This window comes from Balaenoptera acutorostrata, chromosome 6, assembly GCF_949987535.1.
Source record: "Balaenoptera acutorostrata chromosome 6, mBalAcu1.1, whole genome shotgun sequence".
NCBI classification, from domain to species: Eukaryota; Metazoa; Chordata; class Mammalia; order Artiodactyla; family Balaenopteridae; genus Balaenoptera; species Balaenoptera acutorostrata.
Window position 1 is genome coordinate 122829456 of NC_080069.1, and position 19049 is coordinate 122848504.

The following is a 19049-nucleotide window of genomic DNA, read 5'->3' on the forward strand; positions in this document are numbered from 1 at the left end:
CCATGGCAACTGGAGGCAGCAGAGAGGCCAGAAGCCAGGTTGCCAAGCAATGCCCGTAGGCAGCCTGGGTCTCCGCTTGATTGGAGGCTCGCCAGGGGCACAGCTCACCACAAGAAGTCGGGTGTCGGAGCCCTGCCCACCCGGACTCACCCACCTCTCGGCCCCCTCTGCCTACTGGCTCCTTTGCTGCTTCTCCTCAAGGGTAACGTCACCCCAGGTGTGCTCCCTGGAGCCTCTGTCCTGGACAACGTTTGGGGGATGCTGGGCTTGGATAGGTCATCTCGGTCACTGCCCTGCTCAGCCTGGGAAACTGCGAGGAACCCTCCTCTCCCTGGTCTTCCCGAGATCCCAGTGGCCCCTCCTCGCCCTACAGCCATCGGAGCCATCCCTCCTCAGGGCCCGCTTACACCTGTGCCCTCGCACCCTGCCCAAGACACCCCTGCAGGATCCATCCGTGGAGGCTGGGCCCAGAGCTGGGCCAGGGTAGCCAGCGGGCCTGGGCATGTGGAAGGCAGGGCAAGGGGCCCTCAGTGGGTGGCAACCCTCCAATTCTCCAGGCCCCCCAGGGCTGACCCACTTTTCAGACCAAGAGGAAGCCCCCACGGCTGGTATTATTTGAGCTTTTATGACAGGAAACCAGAGTGGGCCGGTCCCAGCAAGGCTCGGAGGCCATGGGAGGCTGTCTCCCTGTGCCCGCCCCTTCCAGGAGGTCCAGGCTGAGCTCTGGTGGGCAAGGCCACGCCCATGAAGCAGCAGCAGACCTGGCAGTGGGTCTCGGCGGCAAGGCCTCAGTGCCCTGTGCTTCCAGAGTCCCGCTGGCTCGGCCTGCAGCCCTGGTAGGGACAGGAGCCGCTGAGTTTCTGTGAGGTGGTGTGTGTGCACGTGTGTACGAGTGTTTGTACGTGTGTGAATGCACGTGTCCCCGTGTATACTGTATGTGCACGAGCACATCTAGGGGGGTTACCAGGGGAGCCCCTGCCTCTGGGGCCACAGGCCTCGTGGTGAGATTCACGCCCTCCTGCCTGGAGCCACCTTTGCCCTCGGTACCACGTGTCCGGCACCACCGGGCGGGACTCTGGCCCTCAAGGCTCCCAGCTCCAGGACGCCCCGGGGCTCCCTGGAGGGTGCCTGCCGGCTGGAGGTACACAAGAGGGTTCGGGGACCATCGCCAAACTGCAGCCGGGCCCAGCCCAGCCCCCAGACAGCATGGGGACGAGTGGGAGGACAAGGGGTGTCGCTACCTGCTCACGAATGGGGCAGTTCGATGACATCACTCATTCTGTGGCTGTGTGTGAACCTCCCGCCCGTTCAAGCCAGTGTGGACGCCGGGGCTGTGCTCAGCCCACACCTGGCCCCTCGGACGCTGAGGGCAGCCCTCTCGGGAAGCCTCTGGACGGGGCCCAGACACAGAGGCAGGCTCCCGGGAGCTCTGTGATCCGGAGGGGGGCCCAGGGCGCAATCTCACCACCCTGGACAGGCCACCACCGCCGTCCGGGGTGCAGTTGGGACGCCTGGTGTGGACCCGGCCCAGGTCAGGGCGAGGCCAGCAGGCCCTCCCGCTCCAGGGCGGCCGGAAGCCCCCGGCGTGGGTGACTTCCAGACCGACAGGAAAACCCCACCAGCACAAAGGCAAACTGAATGGGGATGTATTTTTAAACACTCATGTTTTGTTTGTTTCTCCTCTCACGTTTGGCTTTGAGTTTCTCTTTTCCACAATTCTAACACCATTGTTCGTGAATCCCCGGCACCTGCGGCCGCGAAGTTTTCGAGAACAATCACGTGGGGAAGTAATTTCACAGTCAGAGTCTCGGGAAGGCCAGCTGGCAACAGGGACAGAACAGAGCAAGGCTTAAAAATTACTCGAAAGGGGAAGAAAACCCTTGAAAGTTTCAGGCCCACCTTCCTGCCCCAGAAAGAAAACATCTACGTGCCGCGGTTTCGTCTGAAGCCCGTGCCCCGTCCCGAGAGCTCCCTCCTCCGCTCCGCCTTGCGTCCCAACGTTGACTCAGAAAGCTTTCACCTCAATCTCTAGAAGCAGAAACAAAACAAGTCCCCCCTCCCCGCCACATCCTCCAAGTATACATGAGGGATAAAATTACATTTGTACAAAAATAGATTTTTTTCTACCTTTCCCGATGCTTTAGACATCTCTTTTCTCTGTGTGTATGTGTCATCCTCTCTAAGTGTGAGCTACGCATCCCGGCTAAGGCATTCTAAGGACTGGGAACGGCTAAACCTGTTTGCACCAAAGCATCTTAAAATAGATGCATCTCCTTGCCACGAGATAATTCATTCGAACCCGGATTTCACCAAAGGAGGGGTCCTTACGTACTTGCTTACATGAAGCAAATCTGTAGGAAAACGGGGGGTTGGGGGGGGAGGAAAGTCTTGATTAAAAATAAACAGAAAACGCTGGGAACTGGTACACGTGTGTGGATGGCGAGCAGGTCTGTGCACACAGGGTCTCTGTACAGCATGTACATTGTATACCACACACCTGCGTGGGCAGGGACCGAATTCCGCGATGGGGACAACATCAGCTGATTACCCACTAGCTGCACGTTCCGGCCGGGCCCCCCCCAGGGGCCCCCACGGAGGAGGAAGCTCGGCATGGCCTCCAGCACTGGCCACCGGCCTGCCAGCCCGAATCCTTCCGGAACACCGAGAGTGTGGCGACATCTTCCCCCCCAGGGGACAAGAGGGCCAGGGGCTGACCCGGGAGCCATCTGGGCGGACCTTCCCGGGCAGGCCAGCTTCCGAGGAGACGCCTGACGGGGAACGAGTCGGAGTCTGGCTCTGCCAACACCTTCCAAACCCGGGGAGCGGTCATCTTCACTCCTCGGCCTCGGGAGCCCCATCTGATGTCCAAGCAGGGAGGGGACATGCCGGAAGCGCCCAGCAGGCGGGGACGGGCACTGGAATGGCTACTGAGCTGATGTTAGTGCTATCTTTAGAAAATTAAAGATTGTCCCACCAAAATAATAATAATAATAATAATAATTACAAAAAATCACCTTAGTTGAACCAGATTGGTAATACTACTGAAGGTCTGGTTAAATAAAAATCCTACCTCTCTACTGAGTAATGTGCCGTTTCCCCACCATCATCTTTCAAACAAACAGCACTGCATGACAACATCGATGACAGCGGACCGAGGAGAAGACGAAATGGCAGCCCCAAGAGCCCAAGATGCTGCCGTGCCGGCGGGGCCACGGAAGGCTGAGTGGCGAGGGGCCAGGGGATCTCTGGCTTTGGGAGGGGGTGGCCTGGGGACCTCAGTGCCTTACGGGCAGCCCGCCCACGAGGCCGACCCCCCAGCAAAGCGCCCATCCTGGCTTCTCCCCACTGGAGCCTCCACGTTCCCGAGGGGTCCAGGGGAGCGGGAGGGGGCTGGGTGCGGACAGGGTGCATCTGGCTGCGGAAGGCACCAGGGTGGTGGGCCGGGGGGCGGTCTACGTTCCCAGGGGGAGGGGGTCCCAGAGGGAGACCCCTGAGGGTGCCGGCGTCCCTCTGCCTGACACAAGCACGCCCCCAAAGGCTGCCAAGGCTTGCAGGGAGAGTCTGGGAAGAGGGACAACTAGGTAGGTGTGGGCTCGCCCCGTCTCTGCCTCAGATGGTGGACGGGGCTGGGGGTGCCTGTGTGGCAGGGGACGCCTCGCCTGGGCCACCAAGTTAAGGGCGGGGTGGGGTGCCAGAGAAAGGACGTGTTTGTGGAAGCTTCCACACCCTCTGCCCAGGTGCCTCACGCTGAGCTCGGGCCAGACTCTGGAGGGCAAAGAATGGACTCCCTCCTCCCTAGAGGCCTGGAGGCCGGCCTCTCCCCTTCCAGCCCCAGGGGCACCCTTGCAGCACCTGGGGGAACAGACTTGGGGGGAGGGCATCCACAGCCCCCACGCCCACCCCCGCTCTGGGGCCTCTCTGGTGGGGAGCGGCGGGAAGAAGACAGGCATCCCCCTGATGGGCTGAGAAGACAGGACTCCTCCCTAACCCCTACCCCCGGCCCCCCGGCCCGGCTCAGGCCCCCACGACTGACAAATGCTGGGTTCAGGGAGTACGAGGCGTGAAAATGGAAAGTACTCGGACCAAAGGGAGGGCATTACAGTGCAAAAGAGGCCAGTTCAACCTGAGAGACCCCACCCCCGCCCCTGCCCCAGGGGCAGAGGGCCTGCCTGCCTGGGCTGGGTGAAAGGTTCAGGGGCCGGTGCAGGGTTGGGTGGGGTGGGCTGGGTGGGGTGCCCTCAACCAGAGCAGGTGTTGATGGAGCTCCCACAAAGTGCTCCATCAGCCGGCCAAGACAACAGCCGGGCTGGCTGTCCCTGAGGGGCACCCAGCCCCGGCCCAAGGGTGCTGGCACTCAACGGTTCCTGACCCCAAGAGTCCTCTGGACAGAACAGCCAGCGAAGGGGCCTCTCTACCCAGAGCGCTCCAGAACGGACCATCTGCCCCCTCTCCCGAGCCATGTGCCCACAAGTCCCTCCTTCAACGTGCACAGCTGCCCGAGGACCCTCTGGGGAAAGTGACTCTCCTCTCCTCCCGTCCCTGTGGACCTCCTTGGTGGTGACCTCTGCCCTTGAGAGGTCAGCAGAGCCCAGGTCGGCATGGCCCCCCCAGTGCTTCCAGGAGGGCCAGAGACCAGGCTAGCCCTCCAGGACTGGGGAGTGGGGTCAGCCTTGGCCCTCTGCACAGACTGGAAGATTTGGGGGGGGGGGGGTGTTGGTTACCCAGGGCTGGACAGGACCATGTGGGAGAAGAAGCTGAAACCAGGACGATGCAAAGAGAGAAATGAGGAGGGGTGGGGTGGGGTGGGCAGCTGACTCCAGCCCCTGCAGCCTTGAGGTGGCCCCCAAACCCTGCACAGAGGTCAGCTTCTGTTCTGATTGGCTCGGGGACAAAGTTGAAAGTCATCTTTGGAAACGGGTTGCTCACCCTTCATTCTGAGGGGAGACAAGGCTGCTTGCCCCAGAGCCCCTCCCGTCCTCCCAGGGGGCACGTGGGGTCTTTTGCAATGAAATGCCAACCCCCCCCCCCCCCGCACCTGTCCCCTCCTCCCGATTGTGGGTGAGGCCGGGCTGGCAGGTTGCCAGCACACACAGGAAGCAGAGGGCTCCCTGCGAACAGAGGACCTCGCGCGGGATACTTCCAAACCCAGCGACAACAAAACAGTGACGCAACAAAGCCACCCTCTGACCACTGTAGCTCCGGGGACGGGGGCCTGAGACCCCGTGAGCCGCCCGGGCTCCCCCGGCGCTCACACCAGTTCCTGCCACTCCGGCTGCCACCCCAGCATGGCCACTGCCCGGTCCAGTCGAGTAGTACTGAAAATAACGAGGGTGGTAGCACATCTCAGGCTTAGCAGTGACAGGCCACGCCCCCAAGTCCAAACAGCCAGGCAGAGGAGGGGCGGGACAGGCTCGGCTGAGAAGAGCAGCTGGCAGCCGGGCGGGGCGGCCGGACCAGCGGGTGCGAAGGACGGGCCACGGGCCTAAGTCATTTGGTGCGGGGCTTCCAGCATCTCCATGAGGAAGGTGTCGATGGGCGTGTCCCCGATGAGTTTGAAGAAGAAGAGGTGTTCCAGGCACTTGAGGCCGATGGAGCGCAGGGCCGGCAGACGAAGCAGCAGCTTGGCAAACCTGCGGGACAGGAGCCGCGTGAGGGGCGGGCGGGCCCTCCCACCCTCCGTCCTGGCGCCCGGCGGCCCCCTGGGGAAGGGACCAGGCTCACCGCCCCATCCCCCTGAGGCCGCCATGGCAGGAGACCTGCCTGAGCTGGGCCTTGGACGGGGAGGGGGGTCTCTCAGGCCGAGCACACAGAGCAGGTCGGGGCCCGGAGGCAGAAGACCCCGAACGGAGACCCCTAGGGTGGAGATCCGGGATGAAGGTCCAGTGGCGAGACAGTGGCCGGGCTGGGGCAGGCTGAACAGGGCTTCGTGGGGAAGTTACAACACGTGGGCTTTCTCCAGTGCAAGAGGGAGCTACAGCAGGATTTTAAGCAGGAAGAAGGGCTACGAGAAGAGATCTGAGTACCAGCAATGCCTCTGGCTGCAGGGGCGCCAAAGGTAAAGCTGCTCCTGAGCTGGGAGCAGGTCTGAGCGCCAACAAGCCCTTCTCAGCAAGGACCAGCCTCCAGGGGGCCCCACGCCAGCGCCCACCTTCCCCAGGAAGAGCTCGGCCAGAGTCACCTGATGCCCAGACAGGGCGGGTGGGAGGGAAGGAGGCTCCTCGGGCCGTGCCCACCCCCTGGGGGGTTTCTGGGGAGGACGCTGGGTGGGGGAGGAACAGGGGAAGACTTTGGGAGCCTCTTGGAAAAGGGACGCCAGGCTTAGTGGCCCCGCTGCCAAGGACAGTTGCCGTGGGGGGGCGGGGGGGGGGGACGGGGCCACATGCCTCTCCAGGGACATCCACGTCTGCCCCCCACGCTGTCCCCATCCCACTGCTGCCTGGTCTCTCCACATGCCCCTCCAGGGGCCCCAGGGCCTCATTAATTATTAACAGTGTCTGTATTTCAGGGGGAAAAGCCCCGTGCTTGGCTGCAACACTACCCTCGTTTTAAAGGCAGAAACGCAGCTTAGAGGCTGGAACGGGGCCAGAGAACGAGCTGTTTTCTGCTGAGCTGGCGAGATGGGCTAGGGCGGGAAGCCAGGAAAAACAGGCGGGCCTGCCACCCCTCCTCTCATCCTCCTCCTCCTCCGGGAAGTTTCCCTCTAAACCAAACCAGATGAGGCTGAGCAAGACAGTTAACCCTGTGCGGCCCGTGTGTGCCAGCTGGCGGGGCGGCCAGCGGGAGAGGGAGGGGGCAGCATCAGGACAACAGATTTGGAATGCCGTGAAGCCACTGATGCTTCCCCCCCTTCTCCTGGACACCCACGGCGCGCCCGGCACTGTGGACCCAGAAAGGAGACAATTCCAGCCCTTCCGGGGCCCACAGTCGGCCAGGAGAGACGGGCAGGTCTGCAGACCACGGCCATCTACTCTGCGTATGCTTATAAACCACCTACTATGTGCTGGCGTCCTTCCCTGCTAGGGGTGAGCACGCCAGGCCCCTGCCTCTAGCGGTTCCCTTTGGCAGGCGGAGGAAAGCACTGACTTCGTTTACGTGCTTTACAGCGACAAGCACCTACTGTGTGCCGGCGCTGGGCCCATCTTTTTGGCGGGGCTACAAGAAAGCGTGAGAGCGTGCCCGCTGAGGCCGGGAGAGCACCTCAATCCCCCACTGCCCTGGATGAAGGCAGGGTGTCGCCTTCTAATTCACAAGAGTGTCTGAAGGGCTGGTGAGGGGGTCCTGCCCCGGGCAGGGGGTCTGCAAAGAGACCCCGAGGTCCGTCCAGGCAGAGGCTGGGCCGAGGCTCACCTTCCTGGCTGCTCGGGGTACTTGTGTTTGCAGTACGCCTCCAGGGACGCGTAGACCTTCTCGCGAAGCGCTTCCACCTCGGCCGGGTTTGAGAGCCCCTTGGAGTCTGTGAGGGAGCAGGGGCCGCAGGTAAGAGCCCTGCCCAGGGAAGCTGCCCCAGGGACCCAGAGCCCCCACTCAGACGAGGCTGCCCTGCGCTCGAGCCCTGGCCCTGCTGCTTGCTGGCCACTTGACCTTGGGCCAGTCCCCTGACCTCCTGCCATTCAGCGGCCCCATCTGTAAAGTGGGATGGGCCTGCCCCCGGGCGGCTCCTGGTTACCATGGCAACCGGGTTGACTCCAGAGGCCTCTGCTGCGTTGGGTCTCAGCCCCTTCAAGCCAGATGAAGGCTCCAAACCCTCTTCTACCTGAAACAGCCAGACCCACGCTATGGGGGGGCCCTGAAGCCATCCTGAGCCCTGGGACCCTGGCAGCAGGAGCCCAGTCTGGAAGGCTCTGCCTGTGGACGGAGATACCCGGGACCAGGGTCGCCAAAACCCCCAGGGCCCAGGGGTATGGTTGAGGAGCACAGGCCGCCCCGGCTCATCTTGGTGAGCTGTCACAGGCCTCTCTGAGGCACTGAGAGCCCCCCGGCCGGGCAAAGCTCTGCTAATAAGCCCCCTGTGCTTCTTCATCTCCTGAGGTTACCCAGCAAGCTGACACTGGACGAGCCTCCCTCTCTCTCCCCCCACTGCCCCCGGACAGCAGCCATCACTGGGCATCTGGACTTGGGCTCACACAGCCCTGAGGCCGGCCCCAGCCAGGCATGGTCCGTCCTAGTGGCTCAGGGGACAGAGGCTAGAGCCTCCCTGCTGCTGGTCTGAAGCTGACGCAGCCCCTGCGGGCTCAGCCGTGGCACAGGACTGCTGTCTGTCGGCCTCTGAGTCCCAGACCAGGGGGTCCCACACATCTAGGCCCTGCCCTAGATGTCTGATGTCCCAGTAGGAGCACTGTGGCCCAGCGTGAATGCCATGGTGGCCTGGGGTCCTGGGCACCTTGGGAACATGCCAGGCTCCTCTGCAACTGGGCTCCCCCAGGCCCTGGGGCTCTGCCAGCTCTAGACATCTCCCTTCTGTCCCCAGCAACCCCAAGCCTGGGCCCCAACAGGTGAACCAGCGCCAGGAGCCAAGCCATGCACGACTTCAACGGGGATCCCGCCAGGCAGGGCCGAGACACGTGGCTCAGCCTCCCATGCTGGCAGGGTCACGGGCTCGAGCACAAACCTGGGCAACACACGTCCCTGGCAACGGGCTGTCCCCATGAGCGGACTCCATCTCCACCCCAGCCTGGCCCTCAGCACTGGAGCTGATGGAGGGCCAGGAGTCAGGGCCCGTGACCCCTAGGGCCGTCCCATCCTCCCACCGCCTGGTCAGCTCCCTGCACCTCCCCCTAGAAGCCCTCAGCAGCCCCAAACCTGCCCCCGGTGTCCCCGTCCACCCCCAAAACATCCGGGCTCCAGAACTTCGGCAGCAGAAGCGCGCAAAGAGGCCGTCTCCTCTGGAGCCCAGGATGCCGGTGCGAGTGGGGCCTCCCTTTGGACACAGCGCCCAAAGGCCCGGCCAGAGGCCTCACCAAACCACAGAGGATGAGCTCGGCTGCACAGGCCTCGTCCGACCTTCACAAGGGCCTTGGGAAGAAGGTGGCATGGCTGTGCCCGCAGCGTAAGAGAGACACCGAGGCTCGGGGAAGGGGCAGGTCGCCGACGCCGCAGCGCCAGTGAGCGGTGGGGCGGGGGTGAGAGCCCGGGGCCTTTAGTCCCCCCGGTGGGCTGACGCCCGGGCCTGACAGCAGGAGAAGCGGTGGGAAGGCAGTACCGGGGTTGAAGAGGACGATGGCGCGCAGGCAGCCCAGCTCCGTCTTGTCCATCTGCATGTCCCGCATCTTGGACACCAGCTCCGTCAGCACCCTGCGGGGGAAGCAGGCAAATGCCGACGTCCAAGTCAGACCCTGCCCCTCACAGGGCCTGCCAGAAAAACCCAAAGGACTCGGGAAGCCCGGTGTGGGCCTGGAGGGCAGCTGAGAAGAGCCAGGAGACCGGAGGAGGGAGCTGTCCAGACAGGGCGGGACAGTCCCCACACCCAGCCTGTCCCATCCCGCCCCGGGGGCTCCACGCCTCTTGCTCAAGAAGGTCTGCGAATGGGATTTTATCCTGGGGGGCCAGAGACTAAAGAGGAACCTCGTGACAGCCGGGGCGAGCCAGGGCCCCGCACGTCCGGGGCAAAGCCCACTGCCACACGCCCCCACGGGGCTGCAGACCAGACACGGCCGCCTGAGGCCGAGGCCTGAGTGACGCATTCCTGCCGCGCTCTCGAGTCCGCCCGCGGGAAGGCATTTCCCCAGCTCCTGGCTTCCTGGCTCCTTCCTCGCAGCCGGAGCAGGCTCCGTTCCACTTCCCGTCACCAGCCACTTGTTACCTTCCCATCACCGTCACCCCTCTAGCAGCTGGGACCACAGAACTGTCAGCTGGGTGCGTGAGTGGGGCTGCACTTCTAAACGTCCCCCCAGAGGGACGTGCTCTCCAAAGAAGCCGTCTGCGGGCAATAAACCCCGCACTCCGCAGCCCCTTTTGGTGGCACTTCTGTACGTGAGCTTTTTGTTAAAGGCCCTGAAACGTCCTGTGGCAAAGACACATCCCTACAGTGTCTAAACCAGTGCTTGCCCACGGTACGTGGTGCCCCTCTTTTCTACCTGAGCTGTCCCACGGGGCAGCACGACTCCCACATTTATCCCTGGGGGCTACAGTAGGGGCTTCTGCCGCTCCCCTCTGACTTCAAGGCTCCTGCTCTCGGGGGCTCACCTGGGACCCCTCCCCCCACCATCCCCACCCCCAACCCCTGCCTCCGGCTCCTTCCCACTCACCCCACTCCTGTGCCGCGCCCCCCACCCGAGGGTCTGTGGGATGCCCCTCCCCAGCCCTTCCCACTCCGGCTGGCTGAGCTGACACCCAGGTCCCCAGGTCCTCTGGGCTCTTAGGCAAGGCCCAGAGACAGGACTGAGCAGCTCCCGTCCGCCCCGCCTGGTGCAGCACAGGTGGGCCATGATTCTGGAGGCACTTGAATGGAGCCCCCTGCCCACCGCCCAGCACTGGCCCCCCTGGCTGCGTGCCGAGAAGGGGCAGAGGGGCAGAGAGCGGTGTCTCCACCGGGGACACACCAGGAGCAGCGCTGAGATGCAGCCGGGCACCCAGGGACAGGGTGCGCGCGGGCTCACAGGGGCTGCGATGCTTTGGTCTCGGCTCGGAAGAGTCTCGGCCGCGTCCGACAGGACAGCACCACGGAACGGTATCTACGGCACAGTCTACCTTTGCATTAAAAATAGGGCAGCTTTCCTTCCCACGGGCAGGACTTTAAAACATATTTGGAGAAAAGCAAACCAAAAACGTCAGCTGCGGCTGTCGGGTATCCCCGGGGGGATTTTAATCTCAGTCCTTGCACTTCTCTGCATCTCCGCAAGTATAACCTTCGTGAACAGGACAAAGGCCAAGCAGGTCACGGCCGTGGGCTGGGCCCCCACCTGTCAAAGATGGCGCCCACCCCCGCGCTGTGGGCGCTATTGCGGTGGACGTGCAGCCCGGTGGCCAGGAGGATGCCGTCCTTCACGGCTATGGAGCGGTGGGAGAAGGAGGCGATGAGCAGCTCGTTCCAGCCTGCGGCGGGGAGAGCACACGGTCACTGCTGGCTCCAGACCCCCGGGCCGCCCTGCCCCCGACCCCCGCTGGGCCCCCCAGAGGCAGCGCTCACCCTCCCAAGCCACGGTTCCCAAAGTGGGCTCCATGAAACCCCGAGCCCATGACCATTCCACAGAAAGGAAGTTCCCAAGCACTGACGTTTGGGAAATGCCTCTACAGTGCGTGCAGTAAAGGCCCTGAGAAGTCCCGCACAGAGCACATCCTGTGGCGTAGTTTAACCCGGGCTCCCAAACTAGGGTGCCAGGGAAGTCTCTCTCTGCAAGTGCCAGACACTTGTGCCACGGAGCACAAGGGAGCTCCCAGGACCCTCTCCAGGCGGCCCCGGAGCAGCTGCCGCCAGTCTGGCCCCCACGGCCAACTCCCAGAGCCTGACATTTTGTGGATGCCGCAAAACAGTAAATTACTGAGCTGAAACAAGGTGTGTTTAGAGCCAAAGGCCGACTCGCCGCTCTCTCTACGTGAGGCCCTGGCGCACACAGAGTAGGTGCAAGGGCTACAAAAAGGGATGGAAACGATTCTGTGAGCAAGTGTTTCAATGACCCTATAAACTGAACAGCGTGAATCAGCCCACAAGACCATCACTAGTGACCGTCACAGCCTCCACTCCCGAGCGCCCTGAAGGTTCTGGGCTGGTAGCTGACAGCATCACAAGGATCATCTCATTTAATCCTGACTCAACCCTACAAAGCAAGTATTGGCCCCACTTTATACAGAGGAAAACTGAGGCCCAGGGAGAGGAAGGGGCTGCCTGGTCAGTGAGTCAGAATCCCCTCCAACCCCTGGTCCCAGACTTTCCCAACCCTGCGGGTCTGACGGCTCTGGGTGTTGGGTTTTGTGCCCCAGACGGAAAACTCCTCTAGGCACGGGCTCTCCCCGCCCCCAGGTTCAGCAGGGAGGGACACCCCGCTGGCCAAACACCAGGGCCGAGGACCAGAGCTCTGCGAGGGGCAGGACCAGCCCCCCAGCGCCTGCCCTACCCTGCCACTCTGCGACCACTCTGCGTCTCTCCCTCCCATCCCCCACTGAGGCCCGCCCAGCCCCTTCCTACCTCTGACCCGGCTGCCACCTGCCCTCCTGCCCCAAGAGTGGGCCCGGCAGGCGCTGGGCTGGCCCGATGCTCCTGCGGCTCCCGGCACAGGCCCAGAGCACGCAGGTCAGCAGGTGCACACCGCGGGGCCCAGCGCGCACGTATGGACCCGTGGGGCGGGGCTCCCGCCCAGCACCTCCCAGCTGGCCCGTCCCTACTGTCTCTCTGGCAGGAGCTTTGCGCCAAGGACCCCAGTGTCCCAGCAGAAACCGGCTTCCACGCGGCACGGCCGTCATGCCCACTTTCCAGATGAGAGAACGGCCTGGAAGGCGGGCAGCTGCCTCGTCGGGACTCCAAAGCTGCCGCTCTCATCCCCCCACCCCCGCCCCCGGGTCCCAGGATCTCCCTCACAACCTGTTCGGCCGTGGGGTGTGTGCTGAGCACCGAGCGAGCTTTTTTTTGCACCAGCTTCACGCATCGCAAGCCCAGCCTGGGAAAGGGGCTGCGGCCTCAGTGGGGGGAGAAGGCAGAACACACAGACCCCCAAGGGCAGCCCTTGCTGGACATGCTCAGCCCTCCCTCTCCACAGGTCCCCTAGATGGCCCTTCACCCCTCTGAGGGCCACTAGGAGAGACCCCACACTGAATCCCTCCTCATGAGGGAGGGGAGGAAAACCCAGGCTGGGGGGGGGCAGTGCTGGAGCAGGAGCCCCGGCCCGTGCCCCTTCCCTGCGGCCTCACACAGCAGGAGGAAGGCCGCGTCCCACCCGCGGGGCTCCAAAGCCCCCGCCCCTCTCCTGTCCGTGCCTGCCCAGCCCCCGCCAGGCCCGGCCACTCACCTGCCCGCAGCAGGATGACCTGGTCGTCCAGGGGCAGCTCAGAGAAGTGCGGGATCCGCTTGGCCCACTCCACCAGGGTGAAGAGCTGCTTGTCGGCCGCTTGGCAGATGTTGGTGACAGGGTCATTGGGCTGGAGGAAGGGGCACCACAGTGAGCACCGAGCAGAGAACGCGGCCCCAGACCAGGCCCCGCCGCACGCCTTACCCGGCAGTGGCGGCTGAACAACGCCCCCAGTGACACCCACGTCCTATACCCCAGAACCTGCTAACGTGTCACCTTACCCGACAAAGGGGACTCTGCAGACGTGGCCGAGTTAAGGGTTTTGAGATGGGAGGTTACCCCGGAAGAAGTGGGTGGGCCCAGTGCCATCACGAGGGTCCCTACTGGAGGGGGGAGGAGGTCAGAGCGGAGAGAAGGAGTGAGGATGGAGGCCGAGATGGAGGAGGGATGCCGGCCCCGAAGCCGGAGGAAGGGCCGGGAGCCGAGGAACGCGGGCACCTCCAGAGCAGGGACGGGCCAGGCAGCAGCTTCTCCCCGAGAAGGGCCAGCCCTGCCGATGCCCTGACTTGGCCCAGGGAGCCTGAGCTCAGACTTCTGACCTCAAGAAGCGTAAGATACTAACATCTGTGCTGTCTCAGGCACTTGGTTTGTGGTCCCTTGTCCTAGCAGCCACAGGAAGGTCACCATGCTACGACCTACTCAGTCCCCACCGCAGCCCTGGGGGCTGGGGCCGGGTGACCCCGTGTCACAGGCCAGACTCGGGGGTGGGTACCAGCCCCTCCGGTGTTGCTTCTTCCTACCAGACTCGGAGGTGGCACACAGAGAGACGGGGTGCATCAGAGGCCCTTCCAGAAAGTTCTAGCCAGAAGGGGACGCCCCGGTCATTCTCAGAGACGAGGAAACCTGGGCGGCCTCAGCGGCACCCTGCTGCTCCCGGCTCCAGCCTGTGGGGCTCGGGTGGAGAACCCTCTGGGCCCAGGGGGCGGGGACCGAGGCCCGTGCACGGGATGTGGAAACCCCTCATTCCAGAAACCATGACGGCCAGGCAGCCCCATGGGGGAGGCCCCCTCGGAAGAGCTTCCCCTGACGGAAACCATCCGCCCTCCAGTGACGCAGCCTCAACAACCCGGCCCCGTGAAGGGCCTGCTGAGGGCTCTCGTGGGAGGCCCGGTGACAAACTGGCACGGAGGCCATCAGGGTGGACAGAGCCAGGCATGCAGAAAGGGGACCTGGGACCTCGGGGAGAAGCGGCAGCTGGGGAGCGTGGCCAGTTGGTCTGCGGACCTCAGGGGGAAGGGGTAGACAGGCACCAGCCCCTGGACACCCCCGTTGCCACCCGCGGGGGGCCAGCCCCCAGCCTACGCGGCGTCCCCTCCTCCACCTGCTCCCCAACAAACCTCCCAGGAGCGTCAACCAGAAGCCCACACACTCGCTGGGCCCCGGACACCATGTGCCCAGGACACCCTGCGGGCAGCGCCCACCCCATCCCGTCTGATGGACAGCGGCAGCCACGGGCAGAGCCTGGCCCGCACGGGGTCCCGGCTCACACGAGCGAAACACCCAGCAGCTAGAGTGCCAGAGGTCAGGGCCAGGTTCTCGCCAGAGCCACCGCGGCCAGGCTCCACTCCCCGGGGACCGCGCTCCTTGCCCTTCCGTGCCGCAGGGCAGCCCCTCGAGGTGAGAGCACAAGCCCGATGGTGGGGGGCAGGGAGAAGCAGGGGGCGTGGGGAAGACCCGAGGAGAGCCCCAGGGGTCGGGCCTTCTCCCTGGCCACTGGCCAACGGCCCCCTCCGAGCCCTCAAGGGGCCCAAAGCAGGCCCGGGGCACAGGCTGTCACCCTGAGCCACTCCCCGGGCAGGCCGGGGCCTTGTAGGTGAGCACGAAGTCACGCCTAGAGCAGGGGGCAAAGTTTGCCAGCACAGTAGGTGCAGGACTAGGCCTGGGGGGCTCCGCTGGGGGAGGGGGCTCCAGCTCTGCCCTGCTCCGTCCCGCAGGGTGGTCTCCAGCCAATTACTTAACTTCTCCGAGCCTGGATTCCCACTCAGAGACAAAACAGGCCTCATTCAACGGCAGTGTCTGGGGTTCCAGCCCGTGCCTGAGAGGGAGAGACCTTCCCTGTCCTAGGAGGTGACGGCGGGATGCCCAGGCAGAGGCCCGAGGCTGCCCCAGGGCAGAGAGGTGTCGCTGGCGTCGAGGGAAGGGGCCTAACGAGCCGTCCCCAGAGCGGGACCCAGGCCAACCCAGCGCAAGCTGCAGCACGAGGGCAGACCCTCTGCCCGGCCGGCCCGCCCGCCTGTCCCCTAGACCCCCCTCCGCCTGCTCTGAATTCGTGGAGAGCGAAGATGGCAGATTTGTTTTCTTCCAAATAACATCCTTACTTGACAAAATTAAAAGCTGGCAGGTCTTGGTTGATCCCCTGACTTTTCTTTCAGGGTTTCGACTCAGTTGTGAAGCCCTCGCAGTCGCCCCACCCCGCACTGGGACTGGAGAGGGGGCGTAGGGTAGGGTCGGGCCGGACCACAGACCAGACGGACTGCTGAGGATCACAGCCGAGGGGAGTCATTCTACAATAAGAGGCGGCACGCCCAGGAGAGGGCCCGCCTTCCCTGGCACGCAGCCCAAGTGGGTGTCTCAGAGGGGCCGTGGTCCTGGGGCATCACAGAGGGCGGGGCATCAGGGCGGCCTGTGACCCCCCACAGATGAGACGGGACCCTCACACTCGGGAGATGGGGGTGGGGGCCACATGAGAGCACCTACGGGCAGGGCAGGGTCCTGTGGAACAGCCTGACGGCAAGGATGGAGAATTAACCCACCACACACGCTGCGGTGTGGCCCCCATGTGCTAGGGGCCGTGAAGAGTAACGTCAGGGGCTCTGAGCCCACAGAACAGGGGCACCAGGGGGGTCAAGAGGGAAAGGGGCTCCGCGAGGAAGTGACACCTCTCTGAGACTGAAGCCTGAGGAGGAACAGAGGGAGCGGCACATGCAAAGGCCCTGGGGTTGGGGTAGGGAGCTGGACAGGTGTGTCCAGTGCCATCTGGGCCACTGTGAGCCAGGGACAGAATGGAGGGAGCAAGGCCAGGGCGACCTCAGGGCAGGCCGCAGGGCTGTGGTCCCACCCTGACCGCACACGGGAGACACAGATGAAGTCTGGACCCAACGCTGCCCGCAAACCTGGGGCAGACACAGAACCCCTGAAACCCGGCTGGACGACGGGCCAGAGACAACACAAAGCTTGAAGGTTACCATGAAGGCCTGGGCTTTGAGCCAAACAACCACAAACTCACCCACCCGACTGGGGACATGACAGAGGGGGTCTCCCTCCCAGGAGCGCGCCCGGGGCCGCGGTCCCCAGAGCAGGGCGGGTGTGCACTCACCGAGCTGGGGTTCGGCCCCACATTTGCCTCCACGTACGTCTCGGTCTTGGGTTCGACGGCCAGCTCGGCCTCCAGGATCTTCTCCACTGGCATGTCCTCGTTGGCGCTGCTCGTGGACTCCACCTCGTTCTCAGCCCGGTCTTTGCCCCGCTGCCGCTCCTCCTGCACAGCTGAGGCACGGGGAGGCTGCTTGTCAGCCCGCAGCCCCCGCGGCAGCCCCTCCGCCGCCAGGGCCCGAGCGGCGCGCCCACAAGCTGGCCGGGGCCGGGGAGAAGGACGCTGCTCAGAGCCGGCCAGACTGCGGCCCCCTCCTCTGCCCCAAGCCTGGCCTCCCGGAGGCTGTGCGCTCTGAGAACAGAACACGCCGCCTCTCGTTCATTCGTTCGCCTATGGGTCACACCAGGACCCGCCCAGGGCCAGGGCAGATGGGGCCCAGCTCTCAGGAAGCTGACGGTTCAACAGGGATCCCAGCGTGGAGTGAGAAGGGCTTTGATGGGCTATGGACTGAGGCAAAGCCAGGAAGGCTTCCCGGATAAAGTGACAATGAAATTGAAGGAACAGGAAAAACAGGGAGAGTAATTCAGGCAGGAGGGGTAGCATGTGTCAAGGCCTAGAACCAGAGCAGAGATGTTGCTGATGAAAGGGCCTCTCGTGTCAGCTGGAGAGCAGAACAAGGGGTGCGACTGTGGGGGGGGCGTGGCCGAGAACAGGGTCCAATGTGCCCAGGAAAAGGATGGGGTGAGAGGCAGATCTCTGATGGTCCCTTTCTGCTGCGGGGAGGAGAGGGGCTGGGGGAGAGCACAAGCTGGGTCAAACCCAGGCTTGAGACGGGACAGCCCGGGCCGGCCGGGCGGGTGCGGGGCTCCAGCACGAGGGTAGAGACTGAGCAGATGCTGCAGTCGGGGGGCAGCCTAGTTTCTGGGAACCCAGGGAGAGAAGCTGATGGGAGGAGGCAGAGAGGGAACGGTTCATTCCAACACGTCCCCGCGGAGACCCACGTGGGAGGAAGGCCGAGGAGACCAGGCACCCCACGGCTGGGCGTTCACAGACCCTCGACTTCACAGCCCATGCAGCTCAAGCCGCCCTTTCCCAAGAGGGGCCGAGACCTCCCTGAGGTCACCCAGCAGGCCCAAGGCGACACTGAACCAGAGCCAGGCTATGGACCCCACCCAGAGCCCCGCAAAGACCCAAGAAGGCTCCCGGGGGCTTCTGCAGCGCCCTCTGCTGACCCTCACACCCCCCCTTCCTCTGCTGGGGACACCAAGGGCCCTGGACCCGGAAAAAGGAGGCCTGGGCGGGTTGGGAGAGGCTGCCCACACAGCACCAGCACGGGGGAGCCCCTGGGCGTATTGGGCCTGTGCCTCCCCAGGGACGCGCAAGATGCCACTAAGCGAGGGCTGCAGCACCAGGACGGGGCCCACCACCGCCGCCGGCCGCCCTCCCTTGGTCCTGCTCTGCTGAGCCAGAGCAGATGTCCAGACGTCCCCCGACACTCCCAGGGCGCCCACGGCCTCCTCAGGGCCAGCTCCTCAGCCCCCACCCCACACAAGGCTTCCTGGGGCCCCTGGAGACCCCAAAGCAAAGCATGAGCTTGTGCGAGGCGACTTCCCGAGGGCTGCAGTGAAACCTCTGTCACACACTCCCATCCCCATCGAGGGGAAGGGCCTGCACGCAGCCCCCAGCATGGAGCCCAGGGCCGGGTGGAGCTGGGCCCGCCTCTTGGGGCGCACCCCGGTCCACAAGGTTCCTAGTAAGAGATGGGAGATCATCCTGACCTGGGGGGGCCCTGAGGGCCAGGCCCGGGCCCCCCACAGTGCCCAGCGGCACGGGCAGCTCCTCCCCGGCCGGAATCCCAGGGCCCTGAGAACTGGACGGGCACCACACTGGTCCTCCGGGGGTGGAACAGGAGGTGGCCACGAGCCACCACGCAGCCTGGCTCCCAGACCGCTCCTGCCGGGATGGATCCCACGGCCCAGAGCCACACCTGCACAAGTGTGAAGGCCCTCACGGTCTCTGCCGACGCTGCCACTCACAGGCCAGGCCCTGCCGGAGGAAGGGGACAAGCCCCTGCGCACCCTGCTTGGGCCCGGGCCACGTGGCAGCCACTCTGCCTGCGTCCCCAGGGACCAGCGTGCTGCGTCCGCCACACTCTGGACCACAGCACCGAGAGGCTCTGGTCAACGGCCCACTCCCCCGACTCCTAGGGGACCTCAGGGTAGGACGTTCAGATAGAAGACGTGACACAGGCAGGAGGCCGAGCCGGCGGCCCTGGGTCAGCTCCAGCCTAGGAGCTGACTCAGGCCGGTTGACTCCTGGCCCACTGCCCAGCCTCCATCCTGCCCTGCAGATGGGGACTCGGCGAGGGGGCTTCAGGCCCTCCCAGGGATGCCCACCGGGATGGCCAGAGGCTGGTGCCCCTCATCCATCCAGCCCAATCCCACCTGGATTCCCCTCTCCCTATTTCTGACCCATCCCAGAGTTCCGTCCCCAAAGCCACCTGCAAGCCCCCCTCCCCAGTGAGCCTCAGCCCAGCCTGGCACCCACACCCTCACGCTCCTGGGGGACCCTTGCTCTCAGCGCTCCCTCCTCTTTCCTGGTCTGACTGCTGGGACAGGCCTTCCGGAGGCCGGGCGGGTGCGGCCCCTCGGGGGGCTTCCCACGTGCCATCACCCATCTGGGCCTGAGTCGAGGCTTACCGTCCCCTGCAGGAAGTCTGGACCTGGCAAAACACAGTG

At 64.4% G+C, this 19049-nt stretch overlaps 1 protein-coding gene across 1 annotated transcript in view; it reads right to left on the reverse strand.

Annotated features, from left to right (window-relative positions):
* Nucleotides 1-1647: 1647 nt before the first annotated feature.
* RXRA (retinoid X receptor alpha) overlaps nucleotides 1648-19049 on the reverse strand; it is a 100995-nt gene continuing 83593 nt past the window's right edge. The window contains 6 exon segments of the mRNA XM_057548185.1: nucleotides 1648-5630; nucleotides 7348-7453; nucleotides 9200-9291; nucleotides 10899-11031; nucleotides 12939-13068; nucleotides 16315-16484. Coding sequence (XP_057404168.1) covers nucleotides 5483-5630; nucleotides 7348-7453; nucleotides 9200-9291; nucleotides 10899-11031; nucleotides 12939-13068; nucleotides 16315-16484 — 779 coding nt within the window. The 3' untranslated portion in view covers nucleotides 1648-5482.